The sequence below is a fragment of the Hyla sarda genome, chromosome 3, assembly GCF_029499605.1.
Source record: "Hyla sarda isolate aHylSar1 chromosome 3, aHylSar1.hap1, whole genome shotgun sequence".
In the NCBI taxonomy this organism is placed as follows: domain Eukaryota; kingdom Metazoa; phylum Chordata; class Amphibia; order Anura; family Hylidae; genus Hyla; species Hyla sarda.
In genome coordinates this window covers 274,116,345-274,140,835 of record NC_079191.1, presented here as the reverse complement: position 1 = coordinate 274,140,835, position 24,491 = coordinate 274,116,345, and the positions used below count along the sequence as shown (strand labels likewise).

The window sequence follows — 24,491 nt, the reverse complement described above, 5'->3', positions numbered from 1 at the left end:
CACAAGTCAATATAATAGAATCCATAACCTGTAATTTTTGTTATTCTTCAAAAATGCATTCAGACCCCTTTTAAAATAATTTTACCAAGTTAACCATGACCACCTCCTCAGATAATTCCACAGCCTCACTGCTCTTACAGTAAAGAACCCCCGTCTGTGCTGGTGTAGAAACCTTCTTTCCTCTAGACGTAGAGGATGCCCCCTTGTTATAGATACAGTCCTGGGTATAAATAGATCATGGAGAGATCTCTGTACGGTCCCCTGATTTATTTATACATAGTTATTAGGTCGCCCCTAAGCCGCCTTTTTTCTAAACTAAATAACCCTAATTCTGATAATCTTTCTGTGTACTGTAGTCCTCTCATTTCTCGTATTGCCCTGGTCTGACCACTGTCACTTTAAGCATTAATAACTCTGGGATACTTTTACTAGAGATGAGCGAACTTACAGTAAATTCGATTCGTCATGAACTTCTTGGCTCGGCAGTTGATGACTTATCCTGCCTAAATTAGTTCAGCCTTCAGGTGCTCCGGTGGGCTGGAAAAGGTGGATACATTCCTAGGAAAGAGTCTCCTAGAACTGTATCCACCTTTTCCAGCCCACCGGAGCACCTGAAAGCTGAACTAATTTATGCAGGAAAAGCCATCAACTGCCGAGCCGAGAAGTTTGTGACGAATCTAATTTACTGTAAGTTCGCTCATCTCTACCTTTTATCTTTCATTCTGATTCTGAGATAGTTTTTTCCGTGACCTATTCTACTTTGTTAGTGATAAAATTTTGTCGATTTTGCATTTATTTTTTTTTATTTTTTTGAATCTCTCTGCTTATAAGGAAAATGAATATTCCAAATAAATTATATAAATTCACATATACAATATGTCTACTTTATATTTGCATAATAAAGTTGACATGTTTTTACTTTTGGAAGACATCAGAGGGCTTCAAAGTATAGCAGCAATTTTCCAATTTTGCACAATTTTCTAAATCAAATTTTTTCAGGGACCAGTTCAGTTTTGAAGTGGATTTGAAGGGCCTTTTTATTAGAAATATCCAATGAATGACCCCATTATAAAAACTGTTCCCCTCAAAGTATTCATAATGACATTCAGAAGGTTTGTTAACCCTTTAGGTGTTTCACAGGAATAGCAGCAAATTGAAGGAGAAAATTCAAAATCTTCATTTTTTTTTTTTTACACTGGCATGTTCTTTTAGACCCAGTTTTCATTTTTACAAGGGGTAAAAGGAGAGAAATCTTCCTAAAATGTGTAACCCAATTTCTCTCGAGTAAGGAAATACCTGATATGTGTATGTCAAGTGCTCTGTGGGTGCATTAGAGGGCTCAGAAAAGGAGCAGCGACAGTTGGATTTTGGAGTGTTTTTCTGAAATAGTGCCAGAAAAGCAAAAACAAAAAACACATGGCATACTATTTTGGAAACTACACCCCTTAAGGAACGTAACAGGGGGTACAGTGAGCTTTAACACCCCACTGGTGTTTGACGATTTTTCGTTAAAGTTGGATGTGTAAATGATTTATTTTTCCACAAAAATACTAGTTTTCCACCAAATGTTAAATTTTTGCGGGGGTAATGGGAGAAAATACCCCCCCCCCCCCCCCCAAAAAAAAAAATGTAACCCCATCTCTTCTGAGTATGGTAATACCCCATATGTGGACGTCAAGTGCTCTGCTGGCGTACTACAATGCTCAGAAGAGGAGTCACATTTGGCTTTTGGAAAGCAAATTTTGCTGAAATGGTTTTTGGGGGGCATGTCGCATTTAGGAAGCCCCTATGGTGCCAGAACAGCAAGCAAAAAAAAAGCACATGGCATACTATTTGGAAACTACACCCCTCAAGGAATGTAACAAGGCATACAGTGAGCCTTAACACCTCACAGGTGTTTGACGACTTTTTATTAAAATGCTGTTTTTTTCCCCCCAAATTTTACATTTTTACAAGGGGTAAGAAAAGAAATGGGGTTACATATTTTGGGGGTCACTTTCTCCAGAGTATGGAAATACCCCATATGTGGATGTAAAGTGCTCTGCGGGCGAACTACAATGCTCAGAAGAGGAGGAGTGCCATTGTACTTTTGGAGAGAGAATTCTATTGGAATAGAAGTTGGGGGCCATGTGCGTTTACAAAGCCCCTCTTGGTGCCAGAACAGTGGACCCCTCACAAAATTTAATAAGGGGTACAGTGAGTATTTACACCCCACTGGCATTTGACAGATCTTTGGAACAGTGGGCTGTGCAAATGGAAAATTTTATTTTTCATTTTCAGGGACCACTGTTCCAAAAATCTGTCAGACACCTATGGGGTGTACATACTCACTGTACGCCTTATTAAATTCTGTGAGGGGTGTAGTTTCCAAAATGGGGTCACGTGTGTGTGTGTGTGTGTGTGTGTGTGGGTGGGGGGGGTTGCACTGTTCTGGCACTATAGGGGCTTTGTAAACACACATGGCCTTCAATTTCGATCACATTCTCTCTCCAAAATCCCAATGGCGCTCCTTCTCTTCTGAGCCTTGTAGTGCACCCACAGAGCACTTTACATCCACATATGGGGTTACTAATTTTTGGGGGCCCTTTTCCTATTCTCCCTTGTGAAAATGAAAAATTTAGGGTAACACCAGCATTTTAGTGAAAACATTTTTTTTTTTACTTTCACATCCAACTTTAACGAAGATCCGGCTCACTATACCCCTTGTTACATTCCGTGAGGGGTGTAGTTTCCAAAATGGGGTTACACGTGGGTACTGTTTTGCGTTTGTCAGAACCGCTGTAAAATCAGCCACCCCTGTGCAAATCTCCAATTTAGGCCTCAACTGTACATGGTACGCTCTCACTCCTGAGCCTTGTTGTGTGTCCGCAGCTCAGTTTACACCCACATATGCGGTATTTCCGTACTCAGGAGAAATTGCATTACAAATTTTGGGGGTCTCTTTTTTTCCTTTTACCGCTTGCGAAAATTAAAAGTATGGGGCAACACCAGCATGTTAGTGGAAAAATGTTTTATTTTTTTACACTAACATGCTGGTGTAGACCCCAACTTTACCTTTTCATAAGGGGTAAAAGGAGAAAAAGACCCCCAAAATTTGTAACACAATTTCTCCCGAGTACGGAAATACCCCAAAATGTGGCCCTAAACTATTTCCTTGAAATACGACAGGGCTCTAAAGCGAGAGCGCCATGCGCACTTGAGGCCTATTTTGGGGATTTGCATCCAATACGGCAGTGTTTCCCAAACATGGTGTCTCCAGCTGTTGCAAAACTCCAAGCATGCCTTGACAGTCAATGGCTGGAGCTGTTTTTTAACAGCTTTGTAAACAGTGGCGTAAAAGACTTTTTTAAAAAAAAAATTTTTAAATTTTTTTTAATTATTATTATTGTGGGGGGGGGGACTGTGTGTAGGGGAATATGTATATGTAGTGTTTTACTTTTTATTTTGTGTAGTGTAGTGTTTTTAGGGCACATTCACACGGGCGGGTGTACAGTGAGTTTCTGGCTGGGAGTTTGTGCCTCCAGCTGTTGCATAACTACAACTCCCAGCATGCACAGACTACCAAATGGCATGCTGGGAGTTGTAGCAGTGTGCCACCAGCTGTTGCAAAACTACAACTCTCAGCATGCCCTTCAATTGTCAATGCCTGCTGAGTGTTGCATGCTGGAGACACATTGGTTGTGAAACAGAGTTTGTGTCCTAACTCAGTGTTTCGCAACCAGTGTGCCTCCAGCTGTGTCAAAAATACAACTCCCAGCATGCACTGAGAGACTGTACATCCTGGTAGTTCTAGTTTTGCAACAGCTGGAGGCACACTAGCTGCAAAACACGGAGTATCAAACTCTGTGTTGCGCAACCAATGTGCCTTTAGCTTTTGCATAACTACAACCCCCAGCATGTATGGTCTGTTAGTGCATGCTGGGAGTTGTAGTTTTGCAACAGCTGGAGGCACACTGCTACAACTCCCAGCATGCCCTTTGGTAGTCTGTGCATGCTGGGAGTTGTAGTTATGCAACAGCTGGATGCCTGCTGATAGATATCAGCAGTCATCCCGGTCCGGTCCCCCGGTAACAATCTCAAGGTTACAGGTCCATCTCCAGAGATCTAGATTTGCCTTTGTCCATAGTGCGCAACATTATCAAGAAGTTTGCAACCCATGGCACTGTATCTAATCTCCCTGGGTGTGGACAGAAGAGAGAAATTGATGAAAAGTGTGAATGCAGGATAGTCCGGATGGTGGATAATCCGCCCCAAACAAGTTCTAAAGCTGTCCTGCAGGCTCAGGGAGCATCAGTGTCAGCGTGAACTATCCCTTGACATTTAAATAAAATAAATGTCTGTGAAAACATCTTGTGGACAAATGTGACTAAGATAGAGCTTTTTGGTAAAGCACATCATTCTACTGTTGACCAAAAACGGAATGAGGCCTACAAAGAAAAGAACACAGTACCTACAGTGAAATATGGTGGAGGTTCAATGATGTTTCTGGGTTGTTTTGCTGCCTCTGGCACTGGGTGCCTTAAATGTGTGCAAGGCATCATAAAATCTAAGGATTACCAACAGATTTTGGGTCGCACTGTACAGCCCAGTGTCAGAAAGCTGGGTTTGCATCCGAGATCTAGGGTCTTCCAGCTGGACAATGACCCCAAACATATGTCAAAAAGCACCAAGAAATGGATGGCAACAAAGCGCTGGAGAGTTCTGAAGTGGCCAGCAATGAGTTCAGATCTAAACCCCATTGAACGACTGTGGAGAGATCTTAAAATTGCTGTTGGGAAAAGTCGCCCTTCCAATAAGAGACCTGGAACAGTTTGCAAAGGAATAGTGGTCCAACATTCCGGCTGAGAGGTGTAAGAAGCTTATTAATGGTTATAGGAAGCGACTGATTTCAGTTATTTTTTCCAAAGGGTGTGCAACCAAATATTAAGCTGAGGGTGCCAATAATTTTGTCCAGTCCATTTTTGGTGTTTGGTGTGACATTATGTCCAATTTGCTGTTTTGTCTCCCTTTTTAGTTTTAGTTCCAATAGACAGAAAGGGAATAAGCATGTGTATAGCGAAACATGTGTTACTGCAATCCTTTTCTGTGAAAAATACAAAATTTTCCTAAAAATTTTTAGGGGTGCCAACATTTACGGCCATGACTATATTCCCTATTGATGTTCCCCATGATTTTATTTTCCTTGGCAGCAGCTGCCAGACACTGGTCACTACAGCTAAATTTACTGTTAAAGGAGTACTCCAGGATGGAAAAATTGTCCTCCATACTGCCGGCAGTAAAAAAAATAGAGATGCATATCTTCCTTCACTCCTTCAGTAACGCACTCCGGTCTCTGCCGTGATCCTCTTCCTGGTTGCCGGTGTTCGGCGAGTCATACTGCACTCACCCAATCACCGGCCGCAGCGAAGTCCCGACTCGGCCGGCGATAGGCTGAGCGGTAGTGTGATGTTTTCAGCCCTGGCCTACACTTTAACTTTTAACCTTTTTGCTATTTATATAGTTAAAGAGCATTCCAGTGTGGCACTAGGAGCCAATGTGATCATTTTAACTGCTCTCAGCCTCCATTGGGCAAACTACACATTCTGCCTCTGTCTGTGATTCACATTCCAGGGGTGGACAACTGGGCAGCAGATCTACTCAGCTGACACAAGCTGGACCACAAGGAATGATTGATCCATTTTCAGGTCCTTCCTTCAACTCTTGGCATTTGGCTTATATCGCCAAAGCCAGCAATCCTTGGGCTCTTGCCAGAAATGCCCTTGTGGTTGCCCTGGAAGAGTTCTCATGGCTGTACACGTTTCCCATCTGTTCCACTCACTCTCAAACATGTCAAGGCTTCACAGGTTCCAATCATTCTTGTACTTCTGGATTAGCTATGCAGAACCTGGTATGCTGACCTCATCCATCTGCCCACGGATGCTCTGGGCCCTCTTACTCTTCTCCAAGGTCTGTTTCTACACCACTTTTAAAACAGAGGTCTTAATGGAAAACTGTCATCTGTTCACCCACATAAAACCCAATACACTGGGTTATAGTGTGGGTTAACAGGAAAGATGAGGGGTTAATGGGTTAAATACATACCTGCACTCCAGAGATCTGTCCCTTTGGAGATGATCTATCTTCAATGAATTGCGCAGTGAAGGTGGCTGCCCAGCTCAATATGAATATTCATTGCCGCTGGTCATATGAGCACTGCGCCTACTGAGCACACACGTGACCCGCGACAATGAATATTCAAATTGAGTTGGCGGGCCACCTCCAGCGTGCAATGCACTAAAGATAGATGATCTTCGGAGGGACAGATCTCCAGAGTGCAGGTATGTATTAAACCCATTAACCCCTCATCGGTCTCCTGTTCACCCACACTAAACATTTTTCTTTATGGTTCATGGGGTTTCCAAGACACTCATTCTGACTATGCTCCGGTCTGCCATGTGTGGAACTTTTTTTTTTTTTTAATGCTTAGTCTATGCCACATTGCCAATCCAAACAGGGTCTTGGAGAGTGATTTATCAAAACCTGTGTAGAGGAAGAGTGGTGTAGTTGCCCATAGCAACCAGATTGCTTCTTTCATTTTTCACAGGCCTCTTTTAAAATGAATGAAAAATATGGTTGGTTGCCATAGGCAACTACGCCACCCTTCCTCTACACTGGTTTTGATAGATCTCCTCCTTGGTGTTTTCCCTGACCTTTCTATATTTTTCCAGCGGGCTCTCGTCCTCAGGTGAACACCTTCTTGCATGGTATGCCTCATTGTGCACCTCCCTTTCATCCTCTTGTTGTGTCTTAGGATCATAATCTTGTCCTAGATGTGCTTCATGGCTCCCCCTTTGAACCCTTGTGCAACATTTCTCTAAATCTTTAAGTCTTCTGTCTAGGAAGGTTGCATTTCTTGTTGCTGTCACCACCATCCAATTGGTGATGCTCTTCTGCATTTCCCCCTACTTGGTCATCTTCAAGAACAAGGTTCTTCTGTGTGCTTTTTTTTCTGATGTCTACCTTTCATATCAATGATATTCCCCACACTTCATTTTGCTTGTCTCCCACCTGCCTAAACTTTTTTTTGCTTCACTCTGAAACTGGGGTCCTTGTTTGAAGTATTAGTTCCTTGTCCTGGGTTCAGCCAGTTGTTGGTGTTCTCTAAACCGTCTGGAAGAGAAGGAAATTTAAAAATTCAGCACACCTGACTTATATGGGGTATAGCCTGCAGAGCTAACATTGTTTTTCAACCTTGCACGCAGAAAAAGCTCAGAGTTCATAAAATTTAACCTAAAACCATAATGTGTTGATCCAGAAGGCAAAAACTCCCATGAGGCCGATGCCAATTGTCCCCCCCCGACTACAATATGGCGATCAGAATAAGTCCCTGCATCAACGCACCACCTCTTAGTGCCAAAGGCCTATACCCCATGGTGCTGGTTTCTCCAATGACTTAAACTACAAAGGGTTTTACAGTAAGATTAAAACAAGAAAACATTTTTTAAATGCATGTGTATAAGTGGGTATCTCCCCGAAATAGCCTACAACATAGGATCATGTTGAGGTGAATGAAATTTTGACTGCACAGTATTTAGAACAGTGTTTCCCAAACAGGGTGCTTTCAGCCTGTCCAGGAATACTGGGAGTTGTAGTTTTGCAACAGGTGGAGGAACTCGAGTATAATAATCTTTGAAGTTGTATATAGTGAAACCAATTTAATAAGATAACCACCCAAAAATGCACAAAAAGTGGTCTTCTCAAAGAAGATGGCCAGTGCTGGAACTGAAAATTGGTCCCAAAAAAACTGGTCTGGACAAGGGGGTTGTCTTCTCAAAGAGGTGGTCTTTTGGAAAGGTTTCACTGTACTAATATTAATATGAAAGAAGGTGGAAATGTCCATGAGAACATACTAAGTTAGGTATACCTATACCACCAAGGACTAGGGCCAGTGTAAGCATTTTTGTCTACACAGGTGAAGGTGCATTTTGGTATCCCCTAAACCCCAAACCCACCCCACTTCAGGGTGTCTCATTGTAATCTGGGTTGGCTGAACTTAGGGCAAGGCAAAGTATTGTATGCACATGGCCTATAAATGTAAAGGCTCATTCACTTATGCATTGCTGCTTGCTAGGAGTGCACAAAGGTTTTACTCAAGGGTTGGGGTTTAGAAACACAGAATAAAATACCTCCACCTCAGTATATATTACTACTACAGTGACTTAATAAAAACAATTATACTGTTGAAATAAAAATCACTATACTACCATTATACTAGATCACTACCATATAGGGGCTGAATACAAACCACAGTCCAACATCCTCATACAGAGACCATATAGTGGTGACCCCAGCTGTACACAGGTGCTGTGAACCATATAAGTGATTACAGTGCACTTACTTCTAGTGGCTCACAGGTGATAGCGTCATGAAGTAAATCTCTTTCAGAATCCCTGGCCAATAGCTGGGGACTCGTTCCCCCCCCACCCCCTCCATTGTATGCTGCCTTATGGTGGCACTGGCCCTGCCAAGATCTTGTTTCATATGGACTCATTTTAAAATGTCCTAGTTTAGAACACCTGGATAGCCAGACTAAGTATCTCTCCCAATGTGACTTCCTTTTATGTCTCTGAATCCACATTCTTTTCAGTCAAGGCTGTTAGACTTTGTTGTACCTGTTGGTTTGGTTCTTCCTTTGACCACAGCCCCGGTTTCACTAGGTATGATATCAATAAAACCAATAAAAAAAACATGAAAAATTCCACACCATTGTAGCCAGTAAACAGAGGAGTTGCCTAAGAATCAGATGTTGAAATAATTTCTCTACCAGTGTCCTATGTGATATTTAACCAACGCCCTACTAGACACTTGTTTCTATGGCAACTTGGCTCTGTAAAGTCTGTTCCACCTACTAGGTAGTTTAACTAGATGACTTAGATGATGCAGAGTAAGCTGCAGTGTTCAAAAGCAGCAGCCCACCTCCTGTGCTGTTAAGCCTGACGTGCATCTATTCAGCCTCGGTTTGGTGTGGGGGGGCTTGACCTGTGGCATCTTGGTTCACTAGGACAGGGGGCAGCATTTCTGTTATGAACACAATAACATAAAAAGAAGAAATGTACAAACTGAATAGATGATTTCCATGGTGAGTTCCTAGCATTGTCAATGTACTTTAAGAGTTTATTCACATGTACATTATGCTGCACATATTTGATGCTGCAGATTTCAATGTAAGCTAATTGAACACAGAACTAATATCCGCAGGATACTGTATGTGTGAATAGACCCTAACTCTGTAAATGTTGTCTTGTTTGAAGTGTCATTGCTTATATTGCAGGTCCCATTCTGGCACTTCTCCAGACAGTACAGCACCACCACCCCCTCCACCGAGACCTCACGCCTCCCATTCTCGCTCCTCATCCTTAGATATGAATAGAACATTTGCAGCTACTACAGGTGAGGACTACTTTAAGGCGTTAACAGGATTCACATCTTAGAAAAAGTTTCATAGATACCGTTCCGCTTTTCTACTTGTGTTTGTAAAACAGTTATGTACAGCTGTAGTGTGGACTGTTGTTCCATGGAAAGTCTTCAAAAGTCCAAGTGTGGCATCCATCAGCTTCTATATAAGCAACGTTATTTGCCTATATTCGTTTGCCATAATAGGGATGGCTCTGTTTTGTAAAAAAAAAAGTCTTTCCTCCATAAGAGTAGCTTATAGCTAGAGTACAACTTTAATCACATTTTTAATGCTCTTTTTCCCTCTGTATTTTCTGTTCCCATTTTATTCGCGCTCATTTACTCCCATTTATCATACAAGGATACCCACAAGTGGTGGGTTATTTTTATTTTTATTTTTTTTGTGTGGATGTAAAGATATGTATTAAAAACACAGTTGGGAAAATAACATTTTCCTCCAGTTTTGTCCTGCAATATATACCACAGGCAAATGAGAATATTCTCACCTTGGTTGTATGTTTCCTTATTGCTATAGCATTGTAAAAATTCCCTGATGGAAAGCTGCAAATATATGTATCCTGACTGTCCCTGAGCAAGTGATTGTAGAACACCTAGAAGCATTTGCACACAACATTTGGGGAGCCTTGGGCTTTTACAGTTAATGGTTTTTAGACATGCATTATACAACACAGTTGGTATTCCTGTAGGGACTGTTTAACCCCTTAAGGACGCAGGACGTAAATGTACGTCCTGGTGAGGTGCTACTTAATGCACCAGGACGTACATTTACGTCCTAAGCATAACCGCGGGCATCGGAGCGATGCCCGTGTCATGCGTGGCTGATCCCGGCTGCTGATCGCAGCCAGGGACCCGCCGGCAATGGCCGACGCCCGCGATCTCGCGGGCGTCCGCCATTAACCCCTCAGGTGCCGGGATCAATACAGATCCCGGCATCTGCGGCAGTTCGCGATTAAAATGAACAACACCCCTGAGCTAACCGCAGCTGCTGCGGGGATCCGATCATTCATAACGCCGCACGGAGGTCCCCTCTCCTTCCTCCGTGCGGCTCCCGGCGTCTCCTGCTCTGGTCTGTGATCGAGCAGACCAGAGCAGGAGATGACCGATAATACTGATCTGTTCTATGTCCTATACATAGAACAGATCACTATTAGCAATCATGGTATTGCTATGAATAGTCCCCTATGGGGACTATTCAAGTGTAAAAAAAAATGTAAAAGTAAAAGTAAAAAAAAAGTGAAAAATCCCCTCCCCCAATAAAAAAGTAAAACGTCCGTTTTTTCCTATTTTACCCCCAAAAAGCGTAAAAAACATTTTTTATAGACATATTTGGTATCGCCGCGTGCGTAAATGTCCGAACTATTAAAATAAAATGTTAATGATCCCGTACGGTGAACGGCGTGAACGAAAAAAAATTAAAGTCAAAAATTCCTACTTTTTTAATACATTTTATTAAAAAAAAATTATAAAAAATGTTTTAAAAGTTTTTTATATGCAAATGTGGTATCAAAAAAAAGTACAGATCATGGCGCAAAAAATGAGCCCCCATACCGCCGCTTATACGGAAAAATAAAAAAGTTATAGGTCATCAAAATAAAGGGATTATAAACGTACTAATTTGGTTAAAAAGTTTGTGATTTTTTTTAAGCGCAACAATAATATAAAAGTATATAATAATGGGTATCATTTTAATCGTATTGACCCTCAGAATAAAGAACACACGTCATTTTTACCAGAAATTGTACGGCGTGAAAACAAAACCTTCCAAAATTAGCAAAATTGCGTTTTTCGTTTTAATTTCCCCACAAAAATAGTGTTTTTTGGTTGCGCCATACATTTTATGATATAATGAGTGATGTCATTACAAAGGACAACTGGTCGCGCAAAAAACAAGCCCTCATACTAGTCTGTGGATGAAAATATAAGAGTTATGATTTTTAGAAGGCGAGGAGGAAAAAATGAAAACGTAAAAATTAAATTCTTAGTCCTTAAGGCCAAAATGGGCTGAGTCCTTAAGGGGTTAAAAGAAATGTTAAATGGTCCTGACTGTGTCCTAATATAGAACTGTTCTAGATCAGTGCACCGAATGCTAGTCACAGGGTTTAGGGCTCACTTTCTTTTATTCCGAAGTGTGACACAGTGGTTGTAATGTCACTTCCCACTGTCAAGGTGTGTTATGGGGAATAGGTTCTGAAACAGCACAGATTGTAATAACTTGTGATGCAGGATTTCTTATAAAGACAACCCTATTCTCTAAGTGCAGATCTTGTATGTTTACATGTACTGTACTAGATATCTAATAGGCTTACGAATGTTACACCACTGACCCCCCTTTTTGTTTGACCAATCATTTTGCTGTTCTCTGTGGCAATACCCGTGCAGTCATTTGCCTTCAAGGTGACCATGGGGAAAAAAGAACTGTCTTTTATCCCGTTCAGTAGCGGCAACATGCCACAACATTAGTGTTAATGGAATAAGGATGTGATGTTTTAATGTTTCCATCTGTTTTATAACAGGACAGCCCCAGACTGCAGCAGTAGCACACCCTCCTGCAGTTCCTCCACGACCCCTGCCTACACAGGTATGTGACAATATAAAGTCTGTATTTCAATTATCTAGACACTGTTCCTAGAAAAACTCAGTGGCATACATCCTATAAACTACAGTGTAAAATACCATGCAGTAGAATGTTCTAATTTGAGTAAAGGCGAAATATAGCCCAGCATATTTGTTGTCATGTTTATCCTGCCCACTTGCTAGGCATGCACTTGCTCTTGAACAGTTGGATATATGATGCCTTGTCTAGGGATGTCCTGATACCAATACTGGTATCGGGACAGATACTGGACATTTGCACGAGTACTTGTACTCGTGCAAATGATCCAGATACCTAATCCGATACCTGCCAGCGGGACTCCCGCCGGCAGGTATCAGGGAGGTGCGGTAAGCTGTCTGCACTCTCCACACTGATCACCTCTCCTGTGCCTCCTGTTCCACTCCTGAGCTATGCAGATGTGCACGCGTCATAGCCAGGACCCGCATTAACCTTTTAGACGCCAACTTTGATCGTGGCGTCAACTTTGATCGTGGCGTCTAAAAGTCCTGAAGTTTACTGCGGTTAGCTCAGGGGTGTTGATCGGGATCACCACTGTGAAATTGCGGTGTCCTGATCAGCTGAAAGGATGGCCAGCTGTCCATTCTTCGCTTCTCTACTGCAGCCAGGCGTGGCAGGCAGTAGTAAAGGAGCACCGATAACACTGATCAATGCTATACTATGGCATAGCATTGACCAGTGTATGCAGTTTAGAGATTGCATGTAATAGTCCCCTATGAGAACTAAAAAATAGTAGCATGTTGTACTAAATAATAATTATACATGTGAATTAACCTCTTCCCTAATAGAAATTTGAATCACCCCTCTTTTTAAAAAGTTTAAATAAAATTAAAAAAATATAATCTTTTTCATAAAAAAAGCCCTTTCTCGTATAAAAACTTGAAATACATACCCCTTTTTTTTCCTTTAAAAAAAAAAATAAAAAAAAACCCTGTCATGTGACATTGAAAAAAGTATTGGTAATTGGTACGGCGAGTACTTGAAAAAAAAAAAAATGTATCGGTACTCGTACTTGGTCTTAAAAAAAAAAAAAAAAAAAAATGGTATCTGGACATCCCTAGCCTTGTCATTACCCATGATCACTGTGACCAGATCTGAATATACCGTATTTTACGGCATATAAGACTACTTTTAAACCCAGCAAAATTTTCTCAAGTCGGAGGTCGTCTTATATGCCGGGTGCTGCAGTCATCCGGGACGCCCGGAGTATGGATTATCCATACCCCGGGCGTCCCGGCTAAGATCAATTTCCCCTGTCACATTCGGGACATCACTGTGTCCCGTAAGATCTTTTCAGAACACAAGGATGTCCTGGTTACCTTTCTGTGGCCCCGGGTTAACTCTAAAAACGTAGGGGCCGCCGGGAGGTAGCGCGCACAGGGACTTCCGTGCGTCCGCCCATAGAAAGGGCAGGGCGAAGCAGCGAGGACAGGCGGTATGGCAAGTTACCAGCACGTCATCTTCGGTTCTCTGACCACCGCTCCTCCGGTCCCGGGACCCACTGCTATGGCCTAAGGTTGGAGAACTGAGGTGAGACAGTACACTGGCATACAGCCCACAGCCATACACTGTGTATGGCTGAAGGCTGTATGTCTGTGGGGGGCCACTGCCTACCTAATGTGGGGGAACTACCATATACTGCCATCCTCATGTGGCAGAACTACAACCTAATGTGGGGGGGAACTATGCTGCCAACCTAATGTGGGGGGAACTATGCTGCCAACCTAATGTGGGGGGGGAACTATGCTGCCAACCTAATGTGGGGGGGGGGGGGAACTATGCTGCCAACCTAACATGTGGGGGGAACTATACTGCCAACCTAATGTGGGGGGGAACTATACTGCCAACCTAATGTGGGGGGGAACTATGCTGCCAACCTAACGTGGGGGGGGGGAACTATGCTGCCAACCTAACGTGGGGGGGGGGGAACTATGCTGCCAACCTAACGTGGGGGGGGGGGAACTATGCTGCCAACCTAACGTGGGGGGGGGGGGGGAACTATGCTGCCAACCTAACGTGGGGGGGGGGGGGGAACTATGCTGCCAACCTAACGTGGGGGGGAGAGACTATGGCAAGGTACTGTACATTGTAGAGGGGTAGGTTTATACGGCGAGTATATCCCAAACGCTATATTTTAACTGTAAAAGTTGGGGGTAGTCTTATACGCCGGAAAAGGTAGTTCAGATAGTACTAGGGCAAGGGAGTATGGCCATTTATATCAAATACTAAAACAGTCTCCTTATAACTATTCAGAATTAGAGAATAGCATGCATGACCTGTTCTGAGAGAAAGCATAAGAGTTGAAAACATGTGTTTTTTTTTTTTTTTATGTTTCCAAATACCCCATCATCTTCTAGTAATGTGTATATGTTTGTATATTTGGACTTCTAATAAAGGGGAACATTGTGCATTATTTCATACTTACCATAGGTGTCTGGACTATCATATTATGACAATAAAGTCATGGTTCATCTTGTTAGTGTTCTATTAATGCTTCATCATGTTATTACTATTACTTGCAGATGTCAGGCTCACACATGCACCGCTCTGTGGATGCTGAAGGCCATATATCTCATCCCAGTACTTCTCCTCAGCAAATACCAGAACAGCCAAATTTTGCAGACTTCAGTCAGTTTGAAGCTTTTGCATCTTGTGTGACAGAACAGCAAGCAGAGGATGCTGAGAAACCAGAAGTTGTACAGGTTTGTGGATGTCAGCATGTAAATGGAAAGTATTTCCGAATTATGCATAGCTAGTTCTAGCTTAGTGTTACTGTCTTTATAATAAAACTTAACATGTCATAGAGACGTGTCAAAAGTTTTGATGGGCCTGGGTGCTAAAAGGAGAGGAGCGCTCTTCACGCTTTCTATCCCTGTCCTTCCTGCAGGAGATGGATTCTTAAATCTATGAGCCTGTGTCAAGCATTGAGGAAGAAGACCTAAAGACATGGCTTAGCTGAGTGTTTCTCCGCACTTATTTTAGCCATCAGTGGAGCTCTCAGCCCCCACACCTCGACCGTTCAGAACTTCTGAGATGCAATAAAAAAAAATGTTTTTACTATTTTTTTTTATATATAAATGACAGTGATATTGTAATTACATACTTTATATCAATACAATCTTACCATACTTCTGTATTTAACCTGTTAACGACAAAGGATGTGTATACATGTCCTTGTGCCGTTAACAGTGTATGGCGCGGGCTCCTGACTCGAGCCCCTGCCATATCAGCCGGCTACAAGAATCAGCTGGGGGCTGCCATTAATAGCCGACATGCAGCAATCGCCGCAGGCAGCTACTATTAACAGTTTAGATCGTTGCGGTTAAAGCTGACAGCGGCGTCTAAAGGGACTTTTGAACACTCCCTGGTGTTCCAGTGGGGTGGATCGCTCCCCTTCCATATTAAAAGTTTAAATCACCCCCGTTTCCCAAATTCCATATAAAAAAATATATGAACGTAATACAAATAAACGGGTTATCGCTGTGTGCATAAATGTCTGAACTATAAAAATATAATGTTAATTTAAACCGCACGGTCAATGGCGTACTTGTAAAAAAGGGTCAGAAGATGACAATTTTAAACATTCTAATTTTATATATGGGGGGGGTCTTACGGGGTCAGTGAAGCAGAAGAGTTACGTGCTTCTCTCTGCGGCATCACTTCACTTCCTGTAGTCACCGCCGAAAAGTGACATCCGTGATGCAGCACAGAGAAGCCGGGAGAGGACGTAACTCATCTGCTTCACTGACCCCGCAAGACAGCCGAAGCGCAGACAAGTAAGGAAAGGGGAAGTGTGGTCTTCAACCTGCGGACCTCCAGATGTTGCAAAGCTACAACTCCCAGCATGCCCGGACCGCAGTTGGCTGTAGTTTTGCAACATCTGGAGGTCCGCAGTTTGAAGACCACTGGATGCCAAAGGAGGAACATGATGGGGGGATGATGAGACGGGGGGAAATGATGAGGGGGGGGATGAGACGGGGGGAAATGATGATGAGGGGGGGGATGAGACGGGGGGGGATGAGACGGGGGGAAATGATGATGAGGGGGGGGATGAGACGGGGGGAAATGATGATGAGGGGGGGGATGAGGGGGGGGGGAAATGATGATGAGGGGGGGGGATGAGACGGGGGGAAATGATGATGAGGGGGGGGGGATGAGACGGGGGGAAATGATGATGAGGGGGGGGGATGAGACGGGGGGAAATGATGATGAGGGGGGGGGATGAGACGGGGGGAAATGATGATGATGAGGGGGGGGGATGAGACGGGGGGAAATGATGATGAGGGGGGGGGGATGAGACGGGGGGAAATGATGATGGGGGGGATGAGACGGGGGGAAATGATGATGGGGGGGATGAGACGGGGGGAAATGATGATGAGGGGGGGGATGAGACGGGGGAAATGATGATGAGGGGGGGATGAGACGGGGGGAAATGATGATGAGGGGGGGGATGAGACGGGGGGAAATGATGAGGGGGGGGTTGAGACGGGGGGAAATGATGACGGGGGAAATGATGAGACAGGGTGGGGGGGATGATGAGGGACATGAGACAGGGTGGGGGGGATGATGGGGGACATGATGAGACAGGGTGGGGGATGATGGTGGGGGGAGGCACTAAATGCTTAATGTCTGTATGGCTAGTGGTGGTCTGTCTATGACAGGGGGAAATGAGAGGGGTAAATGTGGCACAAGGAATTATGTGGCACTGGAGGGGACGGGACCAAACTGAGGTGCAGAAGAAAACTAAGTTGGGGGGATGATGTGGCATTTAGTCCAAGTCATTTATTTAACATTTTATTTTTTTAACTTAAATTTCCCTGTTAAAATGGGGGTGCGTGTTATACACCAGTGGGTGTTATACGCCGATAAATACGGTATGTACATGCGGTATCCTTGTAACCGTATGGACCTACAGAATAAAGATATGGTATTATTTTTACCTAAACGTGCAGTTTGTAGAATCGGAAGCCCCCAAAAGTTAAGTTGTTTCCAATTTTGCCCCAGAAATATAAATTTTTTCTGGTTTTCCCGTAAATTTTATGGTGAAATGATTGATGTCATTATGAAGTATAATTGGTGGTGCAAAAAATAAGCCCTGATATGGGTCTGTATGTGCAAAATTCTGTGTAATATCGAAGCTGCATTTTTTTTTTTTTTTTTTTTTTTTTTTTTTTTTTGTGGGTACATAGCCCTAAAGGAAACAGTCTCCATATCAAGTTAATTTCAACTATATCTGTACACATCCTGTATAAGCATTGCCCATCGTGTATTTGATGCTACAAATACAATTATTGGCTATGTCTAACTTTTTCTATATTTATTCAATAAAACTTGCTAAAGCACATATGAACTTCATATGTCAATAGGCTGAGAAGCCGGCAGCTGATGGGATCCGTAGTGCCAAGATAAATGGACGTGTTGAAGACAAAGCAGTCACTGTTGTCCCTGCCAATTCAGTAAGTGTATATATATAATACTTGTAGAAATAAAACCCTAGTAAATGTGAACTAGATCATAAGTATAACAAATGATGAAGGTGGAATGTATAAAACACTGATAGGTCTTCATTTCAGTGGCCTAGTCTTATGAAAATATCTACAATGACACTTGTGGACCTCCATGTTTTGTTTTTCTTCTTTCCATTGGATCAAAACATGTTTTTGGTTAATCTTGATGGACTCTTCCCTTTTTTTTACTTTATAAACTATATAGCCTACATTTCTTTCTGTCCAACAGCTTAAAATCTATGTGCAACACAACTGGAACTGTATCAAAGTCTAGGTCATGTTATATGTACCCGTTGGGTGCATTAAATAGAATGGATCCTGTCCCATTCAGATCAATTGGACACAATACTGGGCATTCTCTGACATTTTCGGAGGTCATTCTACAGGGAGAGAGGGATGCTGGTCTGTGAGCAATAGCTATCGTTTGTACCTTGGTTATCTACGTACTGGTGTCATTCTTCAATGTACTATGGGCCTGTTTACACTACGGAAATTCTGTGTGGATTCCAGTTGCAGCAGGCTACCATTGATTCTGCTGCTCAGTTCACACTTCAAAAGTTCTGTAAAAAAAAAAACTTCCAATTTGGAATTGGATTCATGATATTCTGACTTAATCCACTGGAGAAGTCCCAACACTGTTAGTGAATGGGGCGGCACTTACATACTACTGGCTGCGGACATTAAAGAAGATATCCCATGCAGCAAAGAAAAAAAAATACCTAGCCATTCCATAGTATATTCACCTACCACCTCTCTGACATGTTTGTGATTTTTTTTTCCGCCCCCCATTCACCGGCTATTCTGCTCATAAATTCCAGTTACTTCCTGGTTATGGTGGCTATGCCTGTGATCTCAAAGACTACATTTCCCTGCATGCACTGCTCACATTTCCTGCCCTCAGCTGCCTGAGCAGAGAGCTTGTTACCACCCCCTAACTTATGTTAGTCACTCCTACAGCTCTGCTAGTCCACTCCCACATAACAATGAGCTCCAATCATAGCCCTATACAGCAGGGTGGCCACATAACACTGAGCTCCAATCATATCCCTATACAGCAGGGTGGCCACATAACACTGAGCTCCAATCATAGCCCTATACAGCAGGGTGGCCACATAACACTGAGCTCCAATCATATCCCTATACAGCAGGGTGGCCACATAACACTGAGCTCCAATCATATCCCTATACAGCAGGGTGGCCACGAGGAAACAAAATGTAATCTCAGTGCTCAGAGAGGGGGACCCTGGAGCTGAAGCTGCAGTTTTACACTGTAAAATCACTCCCTCCCCCTCCTACTTTACAGTGGCACAATCACCTCCCCCCCTTCTCTGCCCTGCACTCCTCTCTCCCCAGTGCTCAGTGTGACAGCTCTACTCTCCCTCCCCTCCATTCTCAGTGTGACAGCCCTACGCTGGCAGCTCCCTCCCCTCCCCCCTCTCCTCCGTTCTCAGTGTAAAAACATTAGCAAGGAGAGGGGAGAGAATCAGCCTGTTTGCTGACTCTGCTATGATCTGAATCAGCAGGCATATAGGCAGTGCTGCTCAGCCAATCACTGCAGGACAGAGGGAGGACAGTGTGAATATTCATCAGATGGGAGGGGCTAAGGCCGAGCACAGGGAGCTCTCTGCAGCACAGGGGTTTTCTGGGTAATTGTCACGTCACGGCCTCGGGATGCTGCTGATAACAGCCTGAATAGGGGGTCGAAAGTCATGAAAACCTGGAACAGCTGAATTTCCTGTCAGACAGAAGAATGCAGAACAAGCTGGTTTCTAAGCAGCACTGGTAATGGAAGTGATTTACAAACCTATATAACTTTACCTTCTGCACTAAAAGCTGAACAATTTTTTACTATGAGACTTGTCCTTTAAGCACTGATTCATGTGAAATCCACCCCTGCTATTTTCTTTTGGAATTCTCGGTGGAATTTCAATCATGTGAACAGGGTCTACGGGTTATAAGGAGGGCACTGCTGTGAAGTGATAGTGAAATAAGAAAATAAACATCACTTAGTTCTTAAATATGGTTAACAAAGAACTTTTATCTTTAAAGGATATTTTCATATAGTCTTTCATATAATTGTGTGTGGGTAAATTTTTTTTCTACAATGCAAAGATGATTAAGAGGCTGCTCTAACCTCATCCATATTATCAACAATGCAAAGATGAAGAGGCTGCACTCACCACCATAGTTTTCACGTGATTTATTTTCACTCCGACAAGGGTACAATCAGCGGATACAAGGCATAGGCAATATATGTTTCACGTCTAAGTGCGAAATAAATGTTGCCTATGCCTTGCACCTGCTGTTTGTACGCTTGTCAGAGTGAAAATAAAGCAGGTGAAAACTATGGTGGTGAGTGCAGCCTCTTCATCTTCTTTGCATTATTGATAATATAGATGAGGTTAGAGCACCTCCACAAGCAGTGCCCAAACGGAGTAGCTGACCCCATAATACACCAGCTGTGGGCTTAACTGCGGATTCCATTACTGAGAGCAGCAGTGCCAGTAACACTTCTTCTGTGTATATATTGTCATTTATTTTCAGTGTACAGAAAGTATGGTCAGCTACAACATACTAATATATTTGCAGGAGACTCTGGAGGCAGTTTGCCACTGTATTGGAGACAGTAGTATATTTGGAGCTTTTCCACTTAAAGCTCAGTGTACATAGGCTAACTGATGAAATTCATCCCAACAGGTATAAAGTGCGATATGACTGCCATGATTCCTGTATTTACAGCATTTCATAGTATATAGAGCTGGTAGACCTGATTGGAGGATGCATTTTGTATGGATATGGGAAGCAAAAACAGAATAGTGTTTGCATGGATATCTGGACCTACTGTGTTTGTTCACGTGTAAACTATAGCTCTTCCTTCCACTTTTGAATTTATCCAGGGAAAAGTAAGCACTCCTCTTGCACCACCCCCTAAACCAGTCCGTAGACGGTTAAAATCTGAAGATGAACTCAGACCAGAAGTAGAAGAATCCAATCAGAAGCAGGGCAATGTAACGGCAGCACTTGCTTCCCAGCCATCTATTCCAAGGTACTGTTAAATAGCCTGGTCTCAGAAACATACATTTTGTCTACACTAATAAAGTACAGTGCAGAAAATCAGCTGGAGAGATATGTGTGGTGCAGTATTGAAGTATCTCTGTCATTTGATAAACTGTTGTCATGTCACAGAGACATGTAAATAGCTTTCTTCAGTCAGGGTCTGGGCATTCAGAGCTAGAATAGGTGTTTCACTCCCCAATTTACTGCCTAGCGCAGTGCTGCAGAGGACAGGCTACATAGGTTTAGCCCCTTGGGGACGGAGGGTTTTTCCATTTGGCACGTTAATTTTTTCCTCCTTACCTTTTAAAAATCATAACCCTTTCAATTTTGCACCTAAATATCCATATGATTGCTTATTTTTTTGTGCCACCAATTCTACTTTGTAATGACATCAGTCATTTTACCCAAATATCTACAACAAAACGAAAAAAAAAAATTGTTCGACAAAATTGAAGAAAAAACACAATTTTGTAAATTTTGGTGGCTTCCGCGCAGTGCATTTTTCTGTATTCTGTAGGTCCATACAATTAAAATGATATCCTATTTATATAGGTTTGATTTTGTCATACTTTTGGAAAAAACTCATAACTACATGCAGGAAAATTTATACGTTTAAAAATGTCATCTTCTGACCCCTATAACTTTTTTATTTTTCTGCATACGGGGCTATATGAGGGCTAATTTTTAGCATCGGGATCTGAAGTTTTTAGCGGTACCATTTTTGTGCTATTTGGACTTTTTGATCGCTTTTTATTCATTTTTTTTTCATTATATAAAAAGTGACCAAAAATACGCTATTTTGGACTTTGTCATTTTTGGCGCGTACGCCATTGACCTTGCGGTTTAATTAAAGATATATTTTTTATAAATCTGACATTTCCGCATGCGGCGATATCACACTTTTTTTTATTTACGTTTTTTTTTCCTTTTAAATGAGAAAAGGGGAGTGATTCAAACTTTTATTAGGAAAGGGGTCAAATGATCTTTATTAACTAATTTTTTTTTCACTGTTTTTTTTTTTTTTTTCCCAATGTTATAGCCCCCATAGGGGGCTATAACACTGCACACACTGATCTTTTACATTGATCTTTATTATCCCAAAGGAGAACATAGATCAACGATTCTCCCGCTTGACTGCTCATGCCTGTCTCTCAGGCACTGACCAGCCATTTGGCGATCGGACACCAGGAGGCAGGTAGGGACCCGCCCCGTGTCCTACAGCTGTTCGATATGCCACGATTTTGCTGCGGCGATCCCGAACAGCCCCTGAGCTAACTGGCAGCAGTTTCATTTCACTTTAGACGCGGCGATCAACTTTGAACACCACGTCTAAAGGGCCGCTATGATGCAGGGGCCCCGCGTTATAGAAAGGGAGTGGGCAAAGGGCATACAGGTACGCCCTTCGTCTCCAACAGGTTAATGTAGAATCAGTCTCCTGCAGGAACAGGTATCATGCAATTTAAGGATGTAAGCAAGATGTACTTTGCAATGGTAAATCTCAGCCACTCTTAATAAATGGTGCGACCCAATGTTTCACTGAAGCCCCAGCTTTAATAAGCTACTGCCTACAACCTTGAGAAAGTCAGGTCTCTGGTGAAACGTTGGATGGCAGCACATGTGTTTCTAAATCATTGCCCTGTTACTATCTATGGTTAATTCGTACTGACTTATACTAAACTGACTAGCTACAAAGTTCAGCACCAGCTTGTTACCCTTAGGCTAGTTTCACATGTTGGAATTTTCGGGTGGAATTCCACTTGGAATCTCTGCACAGAAATTCCACTGCAGCAGAGTCCTGTTGAATTCAGCGGAATTCTGCTGCTCTGTGCACACAGCGTAATTTCCGTGCAAGATGTTTCCAGCATGGAAATTCAATTTTCCATGTCCGCACAAAGAATGAACATGTTCATTCTTTGTGTGGCGTCCGCATGGAATGCATAGCAGTCTGAGACGGGGCTTTCCAGTGCGGTCCCAGCGCGGGCAATTAGGCAATGTCCAGCATTAGCTATGGGCCCTGGCTTCTGATGCCAGTCAGGGCCAACTGGCTATGATGTGCTCTCAGCTGCTGAGCATGCTTAATAATTTGAAAACAGTACAAGGGTGTACAGGTACAGGGTGTCCTTAAAAGGTTAAAGTATCCCTGTCATAAAAAAAAAAAAAAATAATTTTGACAGGTCAGAGACATGTGGAAAGTTTGATCAAGTGGGATCTTAGTCCAGAGACCCTCACAGATTAGTAGAATGAGTGGGGTGAAGCATGGCTTGCAGCAATTTATGTCCTGCTTACCTGGGCTGAGATCATTGTGAGCCAAAGAGCGGTAGTGCACTCCTGTTAATTCTACTGATCAGTGTGGATTTCTGCTCTGAGGCCCCGACTGATCAAAACTTTTCACATGTCTCTGTGGCAGGTTTTTGTTCCTTTTTTATTTATTTATTTATTTTTTTAATGAGGGGGACACTATTTTAAGCTTATACATATCTGTATGGCACACTCAAGTGGAAGGAGACTTTGGGGGAAATTTATCATTGCAGGTGAAGCAATTTTTTTTGTGTGTGTACTGGTAATGTATAGGTGCATTTGATAAATTTTGCGCAGATACACATTTTCTGGAATTTATCTGGTTGATTTGTTGCAAAAAATTTAGCAACTTTTTAATCCTGCTTTTTAAACCTGCCAAAATTTGCGACTTTTCTACATACACCAAAAAGCTAAGCCAGGTCTGGGTTGGTGTATTTTTGTGACTTTTTGGAAGTGTTTGCACAAAAATTTGCAACTTTTTTTTTTTTTTTTTTTACAGTTGCATTTGATAAATACATAACCACTGCATAGTGAGAAGAATAAATGGTGTACTGCAAGTCAACATTGTAAAGAATGTCTTTTGAAAATTTGCTAAAAAGTCGCAAATGCAATGATGAATGTCTCCCTTTCTGTAATTGAATAACTTTTCCTAGTATTTATCTTGTTTAGATTTTTACCTAAAAATTGCAAATTGATATAAATCACACGACAGAAAAAGTATTACATCACACATGAATATATCATGTTTTCACTCAAGGAAATTGTGTGCTCTGGCTTCTAGATCAGCTGGAAAGGACAAAAAGGCAATTCAGGCCTCCATTCGACGCAATAAAGAAACAAACACAGTTCTTGCGCGGCTGAACAGTGAATTGCAGCAGCAGTTAAAGGTAACAGCCCCATGAATTACTCATTCTGTTAACACTTAATTAGAAGGGAAATATTTAAAGGGGTTCTCCGGTGCTTACACATCTTACACTAGCACCACTTGCACCAGCTACAAAGTTACAGGTTGCAGATCACTGCTCTATAGTACAACCTGCTGGATTTTAACCAGGATTCTTTGTTAGTCAGGAAAGTAGTGTGCTGACAATCATTTCTATGGCCACGCATTCTACAATGAAATGAATGCAGTAAGCTTATGAGGACTTATAGGGGTTCTCCGGTGCTTACACATCTTATATCCCCTATCCGAAGGATAGGGGATAAGATGCCTGATCGCGGTAGTCCCGCCGCTGGGGAGGCCCGTGATCATGCACGCGGCACCCCGTTTGTAATCAGTCCCCGGAGCGTATTTGCTCCGGGTCTGATTACGGGCAACTACCGGGCCAGCGGCATGTGACGTTGCGCCTCTGCCCCCGTGTGACGTCACGCTCCGCCCCTCAATGCAAGCCTACGGGAGGGGGCGTGACGTAGGCTTTCATTTAGGGGCGGAGCGTGACATCACAGGGGGGCGGAGGCGCGACGTCACACGCCGGTGGTCGCCCGTAATCAGACCCAGAGCGAACACGCTCCTGGGACTGATTACAAACGGGGTGCCGCGTGCATGATCACGGGCCTCCCCAGCG

General features: G+C 42.8%; 1 protein-coding gene across 4 annotated transcripts in view; it reads left to right on the top strand.

The window, feature by feature from the left end:
• Positions 1–24,491, top strand: part of REPS1 (RALBP1 associated Eps domain containing 1) — a 117,385-nt gene that overhangs the window by 90,958 nt on the left and 1,936 nt on the right. For all 4 annotated transcript variants that reach the window (XM_056566680.1, XM_056566682.1, XM_056566679.1 and 1 more), the window contains 6 exons: positions 9,311–9,429; positions 11,967–12,031; positions 14,587–14,766; positions 17,431–17,520; positions 20,469–20,617; positions 23,708–23,813. In XM_056566680.1, coding sequence (XP_056422655.1) covers positions 9,311–9,429; positions 11,967–12,031; positions 14,587–14,766; positions 17,431–17,520; positions 20,469–20,617; positions 23,708–23,813 — 709 coding nt within the window. The remainder of the gene's footprint in view (positions 1–9,310; positions 9,430–11,966; positions 12,032–14,586; positions 14,767–17,430; positions 17,521–20,468; positions 20,618–23,707; positions 23,814–24,491) is intronic.